Here is a 17,717-nt window from a genome sequence, read left to right as displayed (position 1 = left end):
GCACCCCTCTGTCTCATTTGAACCACCGCAGAGTGACGCATCCTCAATGCAGGCCTTCGCATCAAGCCCCTTGTCAACGGTGTCATCGATGACAATACTCCACCTCTCAGTCTCAAAGCTTCTTCTGAACCGCTGGGGCGCGACGCATTATTGGCATAGGATTTCACATTTCAAGCCCCTCATCTACAGCATCCTCGACGACCACCCATGACTCCGCATCCCAGCCCCACAGCTCTCTGAACAGTCACTGCACATCACATACTCAACACAGGGTGTCACAATGCTCTGAAAACAAAGCAAGCCTAACTTGGTCTCTGTGTCTGGTCCACGCTCCTCGCGGTCAGACTGAACTTGTGACTTTGTCCCGGGCCGACCTGACCAGATAACCACAGTTGACACTTGATGGTTCTAGGCAGCATTTCCACTTAAACCTTTAAAATTGCAAATCTCTGGTCTACTGAACGGATTTTTATCTTTATATTTTCAAAATTAGTTTTTAAATGTTACTGTATTTTTCTAAATTGGTGTGGCACTTTTCTTGTGTTTTCACTTTATTACTGTTTAAAGTGCTGAATAAATACTTTGCATATTGCCCCCCAGTTAAGCCGGACTGATTTGGGCCAGAGGGTTCAGCACAGGTTAGTTTGAGGTTTGCTTACGTTCCACCCAGACAGGAAAGGTGGTTGTTGCTGGAGAAGCCCTATCCCCAATCCGTAACCCAATTTCCTAGAGACCGTGTTAAAATATATAGATATTGGTGTGCCAGAGAAGCTCTGGTCCAAATTGCTTATTATTTCAGGAGGCCCATATGCAACGGTTTTCCTTACTCCGGGAGGGCCCTAGGCCACAAACTTGTTTTGGGACAGTGAAGGTCTAAGTTGCAGTATAGACAGGTATGTTTTAGTTTGTGGCTGGGTGCTTTGTACCCCAAAATTGGACCGCATACTTCATATTTTGTGGACAAGAGATGAAAATAAATCAGTTGGCACAATCTACTCTCCTCTACCCTCCAGAGGAAGCAGCGCTGGGCATCTGCACTGCAGGTGGAGGGTGGTGGGGAGGAGGAGAGACCCAGGGATCTGAATGGAGGGTACCAGGCACCTGGCACCCAAGGGGCTGTGCAGTCATAGAGGGTGCTGGGCACGGGGAGGCATACATGGATCCGCATGGCGGGTGCTCGGTACAAGGCGAGACCAAGGGATCTCCATAGAGGGCACCTGGTGCCCTAGGGGCAGTGCAGGCGAAGAGGTGTTGGGCAGAAGAAGAGATGCAGGGACCAGTAAGGAGGGCACCAGGTGACCGAGGTGCAGTGATGGCAAAGAGGGTGCTGGGTACGAGGAGATACCCCAGGCACCTCCATGGGTGGCACCAGGCACCTGCAGCCCTATGGGCAGTGCTGACAGAGGGTGCTGAGTATAAGGAGACCCCCCAGGGACCTTCATGGGTGGTATGAGGAGAGACCACAGGGATCTGCATGGAGGGCATCAGGCGAGGGGCAGTGCAGGCGAAGAGGGTGCTGGGCAGAATGAGAGATGCAGAGACCTGCATGTATGGCACCAGATGCCCGAGGGGCAGTTCTGGCAGAGAGGGGGCTGGGTATGAGAAGAGACCCCAGGGATCTGCATTGAGGGCACCAGGCACCTGATGCCCGGGGGCAGTGCTGGCAGAGAGGGTGCTGGGTATGAGTAGAGACCCCAGCGGCCTCCATGGGTGGCACCAGGTGCCCGGGGGCAGTTCTGTCAGAGGGTGCTGGGTACGAGGACAGACTGGAATCTGCATGGAGGGCACCGGGTGAGGGGCAGTGCTGGCAGAGGGGGTGCTGGGCAGGAGGAGAGATGCAGAGACCAGCATGTATGGCACCAAGTGCCCGAGGGGCAGTTCTGCCAGAGATGGTGCTGGGTACGATAAGAGACCCCAGGGATCTGCATTGAGGGCACCAGGCACCTGATGCCCGGGGGCAGTGCTGGCAGAGAGGGTGCTGGGCAGGAGGAGAGATGCAGAGACCAGCATGTATGGCACCAAGTGCCCGAGGGGCAGTTCTGGCAGAGAGGGGGCTGGGTACGAGAAGAGACCCCAGGGATCTGCATTGAGGGCACCAGGCACCCGATGCCCGGGGGCAGTGCTGGCAGAGAGGGTGCTGGGTACGAGGACAGACCCAGGGGTCTGCATTGAAGGCACCAGGCACCCGATGCCCGGGGGCAGTGCTGGCAGAGAGGGTGCTGGGTATGAGTAGAGACCCCAGCAGGCTCCAGGGGTGGCACCAGGTGCCCGGGGGCAGTTCTGTCAAAGGGTGCTGGGTACGAGGACAGACCCAGCGATCCGCATGGAGGGGGAGGCAGTCCACAAGCGCCCACAGGCATCGGATTTGTGCCCAGCCAGGAGCAGCCCATGAGCACGCGCACTTCATTAGGGCAGCACAAGGTTCCCCGCCAAGGAACCTACAATTTCAATTTGTCTGGGTCAGAAGAGGTGGCGGCAGATCTATAATTTTCCTGCCAGGCTGTCTGCATGAGCACGTGGCAGGTTAATCACTCCCCAGCCGGGATGGGCGGAGGGCAGGGCGCCCTGGGCGCGCGCACCGCCTGCAGAGGGAGCCACGGGGCCGCCATTAAGCGGTCATTAACCGCGTTAATGACCGCCGGCGAGGGGACGGGGCTGGGATGGAGCAAACTGATGGGTTTTAGAAACGGCCACATCCGCCTTCGCCTCAGACAGAGACAGTCCAAAGCCAATGGCGACCCAGTCACCGTAAGACACGCGTTCACCTGCACGCTTCTTGGCGCTGTACCGACGGAGAAGCCGCAGCAAATCATGAAAGCGTGAAACAAGCATTAGCAAAGCCAACAGTTCGGGCTTGTATGTTCACTTCAGGCCAGTAAGTTAAGAGAACCCTGGTGCGCTGACTAAAAATAAATAAATAAACGACTGCTTTCTGCGTTTAGTGCATCTATGAGGTTAATAATGTGTCACGACAGTGTACTTTGGGCAGATAAAATCATGCCCATGCACTGCAAAGCAAGCAGACCACAAAGGCGGAATATGATACATACACTAACAGCCAGTGGCATGAGACATACTCCTGGGGCGGCCAAAGCCCACTCTATGTATATTAGAAATAAGGCTTTTACTGACCTTTACACATAAATACAGGCAGAAAACTATTTGTAGTTATTTTTAAAAGCAGATAAATGCAGAAAGTGTGCTTCTTGTGACTCCAGGCCAGCAGCTGGACAGATGGAGACCGTGGGGAGTTAAAAACAGGATAGGATTTCCTGAAATACAGGCACATGTGAGATACTGGGATATAAAGCTAATATTTAGATGCTGGTGCAGGGCTCTCCCTGGATGTTTAATTGCCTAAAACGCAACAGGCATCAGTGTATGTGTGCATGTCTATTAGTTAAATAAACGTGAAGTACACCATTTTACAAAGTAAATGCCACAAAAGCAGGAGCCCGAATTATAAAGTGCTGGTAAGGACAGAACGTGTAAGATGAACCGCCCGAAGGAGAGATTCGCGATTTAACAGGAGCATCACAAGGTGGGAACATTAAGGCTAATAAATTGTTTTTTATAAATATGTTTTGAAGATTGTTTTTTGCAGGTGAATTATTACTGTTTGTGTTTTATGAGATAATTGGAAAAATATATAAATAAAATTCCTTGCAACAAACAAGTTTTTGTGGGTCTGCGTGCGGCAGGTGTTGGGGTGAGGGCTCTCTGGTGGCCTCCGGGTTCTAAGGGCCCTGGAGAAGGCAGGTGTGATGGAGAGGGAGGGGCCCTATGCCAAGAACTGGTTCATTCACAACGTGGGGCACAAACCCAACAAATGTGAGACACAACACAGCCCTTTACCACATTCAGTGGCCCAAAGGAAGCCAGGGGAGCAGTCACTGATTTTAAAAACTGAGAATTTAAAAACCTGGCTGTTTTAAACTCTGCAGGCTCAGGTCATCCTATACCGGTTTAGCGCTGGGAAACCCCTTGGGGTACCTGAGCACTCTACAAGACGAAATAATAATAATTACTGTGTCCAGATGTACATGTCCCTGCAACAAGGCATGCAATAAGGTTTTATACTACACGCAAGTACTCCACACCTACCCAGTCAGAGTAGGACCCGAGTGTCCTCAGCATGTTTGTAACAATGACATCTGACTGCGCAGAGCGAGGCAGGTATGACTCAACAGCAACATTTAAAAATGGGTGACAAGCGACAGGACCTCTGCCTGCCTCCGTCAATTACTCCAATACCCCCCCTTTGCACCCCAGCTTTGCAGTATTTGAGTGCTGCAAATAAGGGAACACAAGAGATTGAATTAACCTCTGTTTGGGGCAGCCTTCCGAAATAGGCAAGTCTGTCCAGCCATCGGTCCTGAATGCCGTACCAGGAGCTGCGTCTCGGTGATGAGCTCTGACAACACAAGCTGGTCTGTGGCTACTCACGGTGCCTGTTAGAGAGGGCCTTGGCAGACATTTTCAGGCTGGACGGGACTCTTGCTGTCCCTATATGGTCACTACTTCCAGTACGTTACGTCATAGACGAGCTAAAAACGATGGATAGGAATGTGACTCATAGTAGCTAACAATGGCTGGCATTAATTCAAGCGCACTCCATCCATCACTTTCTGTGAAGTCCCTGAAAGCTACTTGAAAGGCTTGCTCTCATGGTTAATGGGAACCTACATTGACATCAATCACAATAGTCCAGAGCACGAACTGGGTCTTGGAGCCCTCACAGAATAAATCACTTCTTGTTACTTAAAATAAGATGATTTACGTATGTCTGAACTATAGAACACTGTGTGATCCTGCACACATTCAGAAGGCTGCTGGTTGACAGTGCTTTGGCTGTGCTCACGGGCACCACCGCTGGGACCTGTAACAATCACCACGGTCTCTCCCCACCCTCCACGCTGAGACAGATCCCATCATACTTAAGACAAGCAGCGTAATCCAGGAGACATCCCTTTCAGTACCCACTACGAGACACGCCTCTCCGTGGCCTCTAGGAGACACGCCTCTCCGTGGCCTCTAGGAGACACGCCTCTCCGTGGCCTCTAGGAGACACGCCTCTCCGTGGCCTCTAGGAGACACGCCTCTCCGTGGCCTCTAGGAGACACGCCTCTCCGTGGCCTCTAGGAGACACGCCTCTCCGTGGCCTCTAGGAGACACGCCTTTCAGTAGCCACTAGGAGACACGCCTTTCAGTAGCCACTAGGAGACACGCCTTTCAGTAGCCACTAGGAGACACGCCTTTCAGTAGCCACTAGGAGACACGCCTTTCAGTAGCCTTTCAGTAGCCTCTAGGAGACACGCCTTTCAGTAGCCTCTAGGAGTCACGCCTTTCAGTAGCCTCTAGGAGACACGCCTTTCAGTAGCCTCTAGGAGACACGCCTTTCAGTAGCCTCTAGGAGACACGCCTTTCAGTAGCCTCTCCGTAGCCTCTAGGAGACACGCCTTTCAGTAGCCTCTAGGAGACACGCCTTTCAGTAGCCTCTAGGAGACACGCCTTTCAGTAGCCTCTAGGAGACACGCCTTTCAGTAGCCACTAGGAGACACGCCTCTCCGTGGCCTCTAGGAGACACGCCTCTCCGTGGCCTCTAGGAGACACGCCTCTCCGTGGCCTCTAGGAGACACGCCTCTCCGTGGCCTCTAGGAGACACGCCTCTCCGTGGCCTCTAGGAGACACGCCTCTCCGTGGCCTCTAGGAGACACGCCTCTCCGTGGCCTCTAGGAGACACGCCTCTCAGTAGCCTTTCAGTAGCCACTAGGAGACACGCCTTTCAGTAGCCTTTCAGTAGCCACTAGGAGACATCCCTCTCAGCAGCCAAGAGGCAGAATAATTACAAGCACGTGAGATGGGCGACAGAAACCCCTACTGGGGCCAGTCCATGCTGAATCTCTGGAAGAAATGTCCATTGTCAATAACAAAATACCCCAAACCGGCGACGTCCAATAGCTGCACCTGCCACCTTGACATCACACAGTGTTTCACAAGAGACAAACTAACCCACACACTGTCTCTACTTACCCACAAGAGATTACCCCGAAAGACACGACTGTAGAAAAAGAAACCTAAAGCAGAGACCCCGCAAGCTGAGACTGAGATTGGCCAGGACCCAATATCAAACAAAATACTACCAAAGAATCCCACAACTAAAGAAGGGGGACCAGGAACATTATAACCTGGGGAAGAGCGCACAGGAAGCATGCCACGACCACCGTGAAGAGAAGGAGCTCTAAAGAAACAGCAGAGACAGAACCCCAGAGGGACATCCCTTGACGGGAGAGACCCCCCCTCGGACAGACGCTCGAGAAGAATAAAAGGGACTGTTCTACAAATAGAGAATCAAACTCCACAACCCTCAAGAAGAGAGATTCTGCTCAACCAAACGCAGAAAGAAGAGCTCCCCTAAAAAGGTCTCTGGGAGAATGACCCCCAGAAGAGTACAGTAATGAGCTCTCAACCCTCCCCCCAGGCCCTGAGTGACAGTCAGGAAAGAGTATTTGCATCATCTTAAGACTGCATTACTTTAGAGGGGTTTTTGAATGTTTACTGCACCCCAGAGGCCCCCCCCGGCCCAGGGGCAAGGCTTAGCTGGATGCCTCGGATGTCACCCCTTTAAGAGACTGTCACCTATAGTGCAGCAGCACCCACCAGAACAAAGCCCCCCCCCCCCCCTGCAGAGATAGTGGAGGGGCTGGTGGGTGGGGGGGGACAGGGCACCCCATCCTTTCAGTCCTACACAGAATGCTTGGCTGGGCCATATCCTGAACTTCCGCGCTCAGCACAGCAATTCAACACATTTCTCACCCGAGAGCTAATCAATTTTAATCAGTTTTGTCTCGAAATGAATTGAAAATGCTGCCACAGTGTTTAAGAACGAAAAAAATAGAAAGGGGGGGGCTTTAAAGCCAAGACTAATCCGTTTCGAGAATCTTAATCAACCCCTGCTGACACAAAGTGAGAGAAAACATTACAGCTGAAAACAGAAGGCAGAGCGGTAAATCATAACTAATAAAAAACATGGGCTGGGGTGCACGGCGAGCAGCCAGAGAACACTTGCATCTCACTCAGAGGGCACAGGATCTGCTCATCGGAAGCCCTCTCCTGTGGAGGCCTTGAACCATCAGATACTGCCCTGAAAACACCCGAGACAGAAGCCATCTCCTGTGGAGGCCTTGAACCATCAGATACTGCCCTGAAAACACCCGAGACAGAAGCCATCTCCTGTGGAGGCCTTGAACCATCAGATTCTGACCTGAAAACACCCGAGACAGAAGCCCTCTCCTGTGGAGGCATGGAATCAGATACTGCCCTGAAAACACCCGAGACAGAAGCCCTCTCCTGTGGAGGCCCGGAATCATCAGATACTGCCCTGATAACACCCGAGACAGAAGCCCTCTGCTGTGGACACCTTGAACCATCAGATACTGCCCTGAAAACACCCGAGACAGAAGCCCTCTCCTGTGGATGCCTTGAACCATCAGATACTGCCCTGAAAACACCTGAGACAGAAGCCCTCTCCTGTGGATGCCTTGAACCATCAGATACTGCCCTGAAAACACCCGAGACAAAAGCCCTCTCCTGTGGAGGCCCTGGATCACCAGATACTGCCCTGAAAACACCCGAGACAGAAGCCATCTCCTGTGGAGGCCCTGAACCATCAGATACTGCCCTGAAAACACCCGAGACAGAAGCCCTCTCCTGTGGAGGCCTTGAATCATCAGATACTGAAAACACCCCAGACAGAAGGCACTAGGCACTGACCATCCACATTAAAGGTACTTCAGGGGTTGCTCACTCTGGATCAGCAGGCTTGCATGAAGCCTGGAGTTTAGGGCCTGGTTTGGAGTTTGAGGGACAAGATACTCTGTCGTACACGTGACTGAGTCCACTGTCCACCAAACCCTCAGTAGCCAACTGAGTAGGGGCCTTTGGAGGAATCCTTATGTGCCAGCCGACCTATATAGGGCGGAGACTGTAACGTTGTTTTTCTGCCCATCACCACCAGCAAACCCTGGCGATAAGGGACCGGAAATAAACAATATTAACCCGCAAGCCCTGCGAGAGCTCCCAGGGTGCTGGGGTGGTTAGTTTTTTGTTTTCCAAAGAGGAACTCCAGCTTTGGGAGTTTGTTCTGTGAAAACAAGAATAAGTCTTCAAATGTAAATGGCTTGCCGCCGTGGCTGGTTGTAGAGTCTGTCAAACGTTTCCTACACTTACAGGGGCTGCCACAACAGCAGTTCCTGTCAAGGTACAGTGCAGCCACAAGGGCAGCCGACAACACCAAACTTGGCAGGCGTGGGTCTCTCGGCAAGGCCTGCTATCGGCCACCAGACAGAGTAAACTCCGCCCACAAAACTTTAAATCAGGCTTTTTAACCTTACATGGAATGTTTCTAGTAATTTACATTAAGAATCACCCAAAACGGATCTCAGTCTATGGCTGGTCTGCCTTGGTTTCTTCAAAGCTACAAAACGTTTGGCTCTATATAAGCAACGAAAAATAACTGCAGGAAATCTGCCCTTTCTGCATGATCACCCTGAATTTTTAATTTTTTGCTGGACCCTAAATTTAAGAACCCTGCTAGCAAGTAGTACATTAAGCGCCTATGTGTTCCCTTTCAACACGGTAGAATTGGTGTGTTTAACTTGCCTATAAGCCCCTAATATATTGTAAGAAAAAATGTTCTCCGGGCCTGAAAGTTAAATGCCACGAGTGGGCTGCAGCACCTATGCAATCATGGCTTCAGGCCTATCATTGTAGCCCGACAAGAACAGTGTAAAAACTGACCTGTCAAACCCTTTTGACAAGTTAAAACCTCCCTTTTAAATATTAAGTCACCCCTAGGTAGGGCTGGCAGCCCACAAGGCGGGTGCTTGGTACTGAAGAGTAGGATATATAGAAATTAAATGTTAACATGTCCTTACATTGACTAGCACCAAAAGGTATTTTCACTGTGGCAAGCTTACCTGTCCTATGCTGAAAACCACAGTCTACATTAAAACCCTCATACTGTATCTCTGGAATGGGACTAGAAGAAAAACAATTAAACAATTATGTTTAATAGTTATTAAAAAACAATTCAATGGTGATGTTGGATTTTTAATAAATATTAAGGAACAGTAACGCTTAGAAAGGTACACTTTCCCTGCCTGAAGGACCTAGAGGCTAATTTGCATTTGCTCTCCAAATTCTCCGAGCCAGTGATTAGTATTCAAAAACGTGTAAAACGCCTCCCAGGAGCAAACAGGATGAAATGTACAGATTGTGATGACTCCTCGTAACCTCATAGAAAATGCAGGGGGTTGTGGACTTTCTTTTGAAAACAGTGTGAAATCCTGATTGAGATGTCTGCTGAGCTACATGTAACACTTGAAAGGTTAATGATGAGATAATTCTTGTGGATGGAAAATCCAGGAAATGAAAACGAGGAAGCAGCTTCCATTTAAATGAGTTAAATTTCTCCAAACAAAGAAGGAACATTTTTAGATCGAGCTCTGTCGCAGCCCCCTTAATCTACAGGCTGATTACAGAAGTAAGCAATGTTGAGGCCTTACCTTTTTCAGGGTACCAACCCTGGTCCCGATGAAGACCACAGAGTGCCCGTTGTAGTTGTAAGCCGCCACGCTGGCCATGCCCTCAGACTTCTCATCCAAGAGTGGGACCCCTTCGATGACCTTCAAGCCACCCAGAGGCTGGTTCAGAAGCAATCCACAGAAGTTGTCCGTGATTACGATAGGCTGCAGAGGGGAGAAAGAGATCATTGAGCATCCAGAGGTTCTGACCTGCTTGAATAGTTGGAGGTCAGTAAAGTTATGACAACTAATATGCAAGCATAGGACATTAACAATCCCCTCCACTTGCACCACACCTGCAAAAAGAGCAAAAAGCATCATCCTGGATGACATAAGCAAGGAGAAACCAAATTGCCTTCAAACAGAGGGAAGATGGAACTGTATAAGCCTGGGAACTAGACCGGTTTACAAGAAATGAAACAAGAGGATCAAAACTGGCAAGGAAAGCCAAGCACTTCAATCACAGCAGTAGGAGAACTAACCCCTCGACACACTCAACTGCAGAAGCTGGTGACAACCAACCACCTCCTTCAACCACAAGAACAGGGTGGACAAAGCCCTGCTTCACCCACATTTCACAACCACATACGCAAGGCAAATGGAATGTGTAAGAGAAGCAACGCACTTTATGAATGAGTGGGTGATCTGAGGGACCGCAGCCAGGTAGTCCATCACCGACGTGTTCAGTCGCACGAGCAAGAGAAACCATGCACTCCTTCAAACACCTGAGCATGGAGAACCAAATCACCCTCCAGCCACATGGGGGGAGGAACCAACCTCCCTTTAATCACAACAGGGAAAGGAAACAAACCTTCCTTTAACCACACGAGGAAACCAAACACTCCCAACACGAGAGCAGGGACTTGAAGACCGACCTGTCTATGAAATGTTTTGCTTTTCCCTGTGATTATATAATGTGGGTCACGAAGCAGAGCATGGAATGCCTCATCCAGTTCCAGAGATGTGAAGCTTCAAGAATTAACTGCACAGGACGAGGCTCTAAAACATTCCAAGGAATAGCTCACAAAAGCATCTAACGAGTGACATTTAATTAGCAAGAGTATCGTTTGATCATCACTTTGAGATAACTTTTTAGCTTTAGGGAAGCATAGCTAGCAGTCTCACTTAAAGGAGAGATGCGAGCATCTGCTCGCTTAAAGGAGAGATGCGAGCATCTGCTCGCTTAAAGGAGAGATGCGAGCATCTGCTCGCTTAAAGGAGAGATGCGAGCAGTCTCGCTTAAAGGAGAGATGCGAGCAGTCTCGCTTAAAGGAGAGATGCGAGCAGTCTCGCTTAAGCGAGCAGTCTCGCTTAAAGGAGAGATGCGAGCAGTCTCGCTTAAAGGAGAGATGCGAGCTGCCTCACTTAAAGGAGAGATGCGAGCTGCCTCACTTAAAGGAGAGATGCGAGCTGCCTCACTTAAAGGAGAGATGCGAGCTGCCTCACTTAAAGGAGAGATGCGAGCTGCCTCACTTAAAGGAGAGATGCGAGCTGCCTCACTTAAAGGAGAGATGCGAGCAGTCTCACTTAAAGGAGACATGCGAGCAGTGCGAGCAGTCTCACTTAAAGGAGAGATGCGAGCTGCCTCACTTAAAGGAGAGATGCTGGCTGTCTCACCTGAAGGAGAGATGCTGGCTGTCTCACCTGAAGGAGACATGGTAGCTATCTCACCTGAAGGAGACATGGTAGCTATCTCACCTGAAGGAGACATGCTAGCTGTCTCACCTGAAGGAGACATGCTAGCTGTCTCACCTGAAGGAGACATGGTAGCTGTCTCACCTGAAGGAGACATGGTAGCTGTCTCACCTGAAGGAGACATGCTGGCTGTCTCACCTGAAGGAGACATGCTGGCTGTCTCACCTGAAGGAGACATGCTGGCTGTCTCACCTGAAGGAGACATGCTAGCTGTCTCACCTGAAGGAGACATGCTGGCTCCAAGGCGCCTAGCTGGGGGACAGGAGACACCCTGCTATAGTGCCCTAAAGGTGTTAAGGACCCCCCTCTTCCCTCCCCCCGATGGCACTACAGAAGTGTTGGAGTGAAATGGCGCCAGAGCGCCGTGCTTTTCACTTCCTGCCACCGATGGCGAGTGCCAAGGCTCGTGGTTGGCACGGCGGTGGCAGAACACGAGGATCCCTCGTCTGTCTGCAGCTCTGCCAGCAGCCACCCTGACTCAAGTCTCAGACAGCGGAGGCTGGCGCGAGTGCTGTGTCGTTCTTGGGCTATTTTAAACTGAAAACCTCGGCTGGCGACACAGGGAGGCCTGTCACAGGATCACCCAGCACCCCCTCCAGACCCTGGCCCTGCAGGAAGGCCAATGTAGGGATTTCCTCTTGGCTTGGTTTGGGGTATTCAAGGCGCTTGCACACTCGCGACCGACGTGGCATCGGCCACTCGTACATGTAAGGCTCAAACGGAGGTACTCTGGGAAGAGCCAGCGCTCACCGTCTCTAGGCGCTTGATGCAACTAGGCTCGGATGGGAGAGCCTGGTCCCGAGTCTGACACCAGCAGTAAGTACATCCTCTACCCACACTCTACAAGCAGTTACCCTCAGCAGGTACCAGAGGGCACAACCGAGACGGTGCAAGAATGCTGAGTGCGGGATGGCTCGCCCAGTGATGGGAAGGCTCTTGGGGGGGGGGGGGGGGCAAGGCCTCTGCTTGGGTCCCGAAGCAGCCTGGGTAACGGCGTGCAAACCAGAGAGAAGAGATCCAGGGCCACATTTATAAGAAAACCAAGATGCTCTATTTTGTGCCAGGTGGGTCTGCCAGAACAGGATGCCAAAAATGCTCAAAAATAAGCTCATGCTGACCCGGCTGCTTAATAAAAGCTTTTTTTTTTTTTTTTTTTAATAATTTGTCATGTTGCGCTCCCATGCATGGCTAAAAATAATTTTCAAATCCAGTAGGTCCCAAAGGTGAGACCTGTTGGCTTTGCCAATGCCTGTTTAGTTACTGCTTCTTTTGAAGGTACAGATTACAGAGTGTGCCAAAATATTCCCATCCTCGGTTACAGAGCACAGCTGGACGGGCACGGGGGCCCTTTCCTCAAAGGGTGGGAGATGTGGGCGGCGTTAGAGATGGGGGGGTGTGACCCTGAACTTCAGACGGTCCGGTGCCACAGAGCCAACCATTGCATACGTGGCGGCCTTCCGTGACTGTGACGATGAAGTAACCAAGCCACACACCTGGGGGATGCACCCTTCTCTGCAAAGTGTTCCTCATTCCATTCTTTGAGGGGGCACAAGAGGGTCTATACTCTGGGGGGGTGGGCGGGGGGGGGGAGGGGGGCACGAGTTATACATCTTGTGTAAATGAGGTGGGGTGGCCAGCCCTCGGCACGGAGACAGGCAGGGTCGGCCAAGGGACCCATCGCTGTGCCACGTGGGCTCATGGCACCACTCCTGCCCCGCGGGGGGCCTCCACCCCCCCGCTGACTGCTCCCAGACTCCGTCGCAGCACCTCCATTTTGTGGTCTGCGCCTGGAGCTGCACATCTGCGCTGCAGCTGTTTGTGGGCGCGGAGGCTTTTGAAGGTGGCATCTCTGCCCACTGCCACGACGGGCGTGGCTGCCAGCGGGCAGACTTCACTGTAAACACTCCCCGGCCTCGCCCCGCACGCACTCGCATGGTAGGTCTGAGGCCAGTGGTCTGGGGGCTACTTACCGCGATGTGCACTCGTGTTACACCGCTTTAGTCCAGGAAGTTAGTCCAGACAGGAGTCCTGCCTGTTGCCTGGTGTGGGGGGTTAAGCCCAGACAGAGGGATCCTGCCTGTTCCCTGGTGTGGGGGGTTAAGCCCAGACAGAGGGATCCTGCCTGTTCCCTGGTGTGGGGGGTTAGTCCAGACAGAGGGATCCTGCCTGTTCCCTGGTGTGGGGGGTTAGTCCAGACAGAGGGATCCTGCCTGTTCCCTGGTGTGGGGGGTTAGTCCAGACAGGAGTCCTGCCTGTTCCCTGGTGTGGGGGGTTAGCCCAGACAGAGGGATCCTGCCTGTTCCCTGGTGTGGGGGGTTAGTCCAGACAGGAGTCCTGCCTGTTCCCTGGTGTGGGGGGTTAGCCCAGACAGAGGGATCCTGCCTGTTCCCTGGTGTGGGGGGTTAGTCCAGACAGAGGGATCCTGCCTGTTCCCTGGTGTGGGGGGTTAGTCCAGACAGGAGTCCTGCCTGTTCCCTGGTGTGGGGGGTTAGCCCAGACAGAGGGATCCTGCCTGTTCCCTGGTGTGGGGGGTTAGCCCAGACAGAGGGATCCTGCCTGTTCCCTGGTGTGGGGGGTTAGCCCAGACAGAGGGATCCTGCCTGTTCCCTGGTGTGGGGGGTTAGCCCAGACAGAGGGATCCTGCCTGTTCCCTGTTGTGGGGGGTTAGCCCAGACAGAGGGATCCTGCCTGTTCCCTGGTGTGGGGGGTTAGCCCAGACAAGGGGATCCTGCCTGTTCCCTGGTGTGGGGGGTTAGCCCAGACAGAGGGATCCTGCCTGTTGCCTGGTGTGGGGGGTTAGCCCAGACAAGGGGATCCTGCCTGTTCCCTGGTGTGGGGGGTTAAGCCCAGACAAGGGGATCCTGCCTGTTCCCTGGTGTGGGGGGTTAGTCCAGACAAGGGGATCCTGCCTGTTTCCTGGTGTGGGGGGTTAGTCCAGACAGAGGGATCCTGCCTGTTCCCTGGTGTGGGGGTTAGCCCAGACAGAGGGATCCTGCCTGTTTCCTGGTGTGGGGGGTTAGCCCAGACAAAGGGATCCTGCCTGTTCCCTGGTGTGGGGGGTTAGCCCAGACAGAGGGATCCTGCCTGTTCCCTGGTGTGGGGGGTTAGCCCAGACAGAGGGATCCTGCCTGTTCCCTGGTGTGGGGGGTTAGCCCAGACAGAGGGATCCTGCCTGTTCCCTGGTGTGGGGGGTTAGCCCAGACAGAGGGATCCTGCCTGTTCCCTGGTGTGGGGGGTTAGTCCAGACAGAGGGATCCTGCCTGTTCCCTGGTGTGGGGGGTTAGTCCAGACAGAGGGATCCTGCCTGTTCCCTGGTGTGGGGGGTTAGTCCAGACAGAGGGATCCTGCCTGTTTCCTGGTGTCGGGGGTTAGTCCAGACAGAGGGATCCTGCCTGTTCCCTGGTGTGGGGGGTTAGCCCAGACAAGGGGATCCTGCCTGTTCCCTGGTGTGGGGGGTTAGTCCAGACAGAGGGATCCTGCCTGTTCCCTGGTGTGGGGGGTTAGCCCAGACAAGGGGATCCTGCCTGTTCCCTGGTGTGGGGGGATAGTCCAGACAAGGGGATCCTGCTTGTTCCCTGGTGTGGGGGGTTAAACCCAGACAAGGGGATCCTGCCTGTTCCCTGGTGTGGGGGGTTAGTCCAGACAGAGGGATCCTGCCTGTTTCCTGGTGTGGGGGGTTAGCCCAGACAGAGGGATCCTGCCTGTTCCCTGGTGTGGGGGGTTAGCCCAGACAAGGGGATCCTGCCTGTTTCCTGGTGTGGGGGGTTAGCCCAGACAGAGGGATCCTGCCTGTTTCCTGGTGTGGGGGGTTAGCCCAGACAGAGGGATCCTGCCTGTTCCCTGGTGTGGGGGGTTAGCCCAGACAGAGGGATCCTGCCTGTTCCCTGGTGTGGGGGGTTAGCCCAGACAGAGGGATCCTGCCTGTTCCCTGGTGTGGGGGGTTAGCCCAGACAAGGGGATCCTGCCTGTTTCCTGGTGTGGGGGGTTAGCCCAGACAGAGGGATCCTGCCTGTTCCCTGGTGTGGGGGGTTAGTCCAGACAGAGGGATCCTGCCTGTTCCCTGGTGTCGGGGGTTAGTCCAGACAGAGGGATCCTGCCTGTTCCCTGGTGTGGGGGGTTAGCCCAGACAAGGGGATCCTGCCTGTTCCCTGGTGTGGGGGGTTAGTCCAGACAGAGGGATCCTGCCTGTTCCCTGGTGTGGGGGGTTAGCCCAGACAGAGGGATCCTGCCTGTTCCCTGGTGTGGGGGGTTAGTCCAGACAAGGGGATCCTGCTTGTTCCCTGGTGTGGGGGGTTAAACCCAGACAAGGGGATCCTGCCTGTTCCCTGGTGTGGGGGGTTAGTCCAGACAGAGGGATCCTGCCTGTTTCCTGGTGTGGGGGGTTAGCCCAGACAGAGGGATCCTGCCTGTTCCCTGGTGTGGGGGGTTAGCCCAGACAAGGGGATCCTGCCTGTTTCCTGGTGTGGGGGGTTAGCCCAGACAAGGGGATCCTGCCTGTTTCCTGGTGTGGGGGGTTAGCCCAGACAAGGGGATCCTGCCTGTTCCCTGGTGTGGGGGGTTAGCCCAGACAAGGGGATCCTGCCTGTTCCCTGGTGTGGGGGGTTAGCCCAGACAGAGGGATCCTGCCTGTTCCCTGGTGTGGGGGGTTAGCCCAGACAAGGGGATCCTGCCTGTTTCCTGGTGTGGGGGGTTAGCCCAGACAGAGGGATCCTGCCTGTTTCCTGGTGTGGGGGGTTAGCCCAGACAGAGGGATCCTGCCTGTTCCCTGGTGTGTGGGGTTAGCCCAGACAAGGGGGTCCTGCCTGTTCCCTGGTGTGGGAAGTGACCAGACACAGGGATCCTGCCTGTTCCCTGGTGTGGGAAGTGACCAGACACAGGAAGTCCTGCCTTGAAGTTAGCCTGAACAGACATTTCTACCTGGTCACTAGTCTGGGAAGTTCGCCTGAACAGAAGGATTTCTGTCTGCCCTCGGGTCCTGGAAGTTCGATTGAACAGAAGGATTTGTCTGCAAAGTTAGTCTGAGCAGGAGGATTTCTACCTGCCCCCTCGTCCGGGAAGTTAGCCCAGACAGAAGGATTTCTACCCGCCCTGAGGGCCGGGAAGTGCCCTGGACAGAAGCATTTCTACCCGTCCTCTGCTCGAGGGCGTTAGCCTGGAAAGAAAGTTTCTGCCTGTACTCTCGTGACAGTGCACAGACGACACTCGATGTGTTCTTCCTCTGGGTTCATGTTTCGTCGCTTCTACATAGGTTGGGGTGCATTAGAGCCGGGCCTTCAAACGGGGCGAAAGGAACAGGGGGGCTCTTTAAAAGGACTTCGCTTATATATTGAAAGACGTGGCCAGGACAGGTGCGCTAGAATGCTGTGCCCCGGCTAGTGTTTCACCGACCAGTACTGAGGTGACTATTGTATCTACACACCACACACTAACAAGCATGCACCAAAAACAAGCCACACCCATTGGCTTTGCCAATGCTTGTTAGCAGTATCAGACAAATAACCAATGATTTTATTGTGAATAATTAGAATTCAAAATGTTCCAATTCTGAAAATGAGAGTGCATATGTGTACTGTGAGGTCTGGCAGGGGTTGCCGTATCTGCACTTCCCTTCCCTTTCCTCTGCGTCTCTTAGACACACGCGCCCACCCACATCTCTCTAGAATCACCCACCGGCCCCTCTCTACCCTCCCTTGCACGTGGCTCTCTGCATCTCGCTCACTTGGCAACGCCCTACACAATGTACCCAATGCCCTGTACACCTGCCTTCTCTTCAGCTCTTCAAGCAGGTTGTGTGCCCCCTTCACGTACTTTTGCTTGCAATCACTAGTAGAACTGGCACACATGACCACTGCCCCTGCGAACAGCAGAGAGGCCAAGGACTGGGTGGGCATGGATTTTGAACACCTTTATGACCCACTGGCAGGTCCTGCGAGAAAAGTCACACTGCTTTCGGCCTCAGCTCCAGGGCTCTCAACTGTGCAGTCGTAAACACCCACCCACAACCTGAACGCAGGCACCTAGAGGCGGCTCAGTTCACAGCAGGCACTATACAGGGGGAATATGCTGCACAAAAAGTATGTCAGAACCACAGCATCCTGGAGAAAGCGAATACTACTGGGGATGTAAAATTAAAGAAAAGGAAGTAAAATATATGAACTGTAAACAAGAACTAAAGAGCTGACATTGTCCATGTCAGCTCTTTATTTCTTGTTTACAGTTCATATATTTTACTTCTTTTTCTTTCTTAGAGGTTTTTACAGTCATGGTTCAGAAATTAATTACTTTTCACCCCTAAAGTTAAAGACAAACATAGGGCCCGAGAAGGTCCAGTTTCTGAGTCAGTTACTAATGACGCCCAGGTCTGAGACCCGGAGGGACCCGCTCGAGGTCTTGGTTCTGGTTTCTAGGCCCACTCGGGCGTAGCCTGCCAATGTGCAT

General features: G+C 52.9%; 1 protein-coding gene across 1 annotated transcript in view; it reads right to left on the bottom strand.

Annotated features, from left to right (window-relative positions):
• Positions 1-17,717, bottom strand: part of PLXNA3 (plexin A3) — a 460,104-nt gene that overhangs the window by 345,201 nt on the left and 97,186 nt on the right. The window contains exon 3 of the mRNA XM_069209502.1: positions 9,567-9,749. Coding sequence (XP_069065603.1) covers positions 9,567-9,749 — 183 coding nt within the window. The remainder of the gene's footprint in view (positions 1-9,566; positions 9,750-17,717) is intronic.

This window comes from Pleurodeles waltl, chromosome 10 (assembly GCF_031143425.1).
Source record: "Pleurodeles waltl isolate 20211129_DDA chromosome 10, aPleWal1.hap1.20221129, whole genome shotgun sequence".
Lineage (NCBI taxonomy): Eukaryota > Metazoa > Chordata > Amphibia > Caudata > Salamandridae > Pleurodeles > Pleurodeles waltl.
This window is presented reverse-complemented; position numbering and strand designations above follow the sequence as displayed.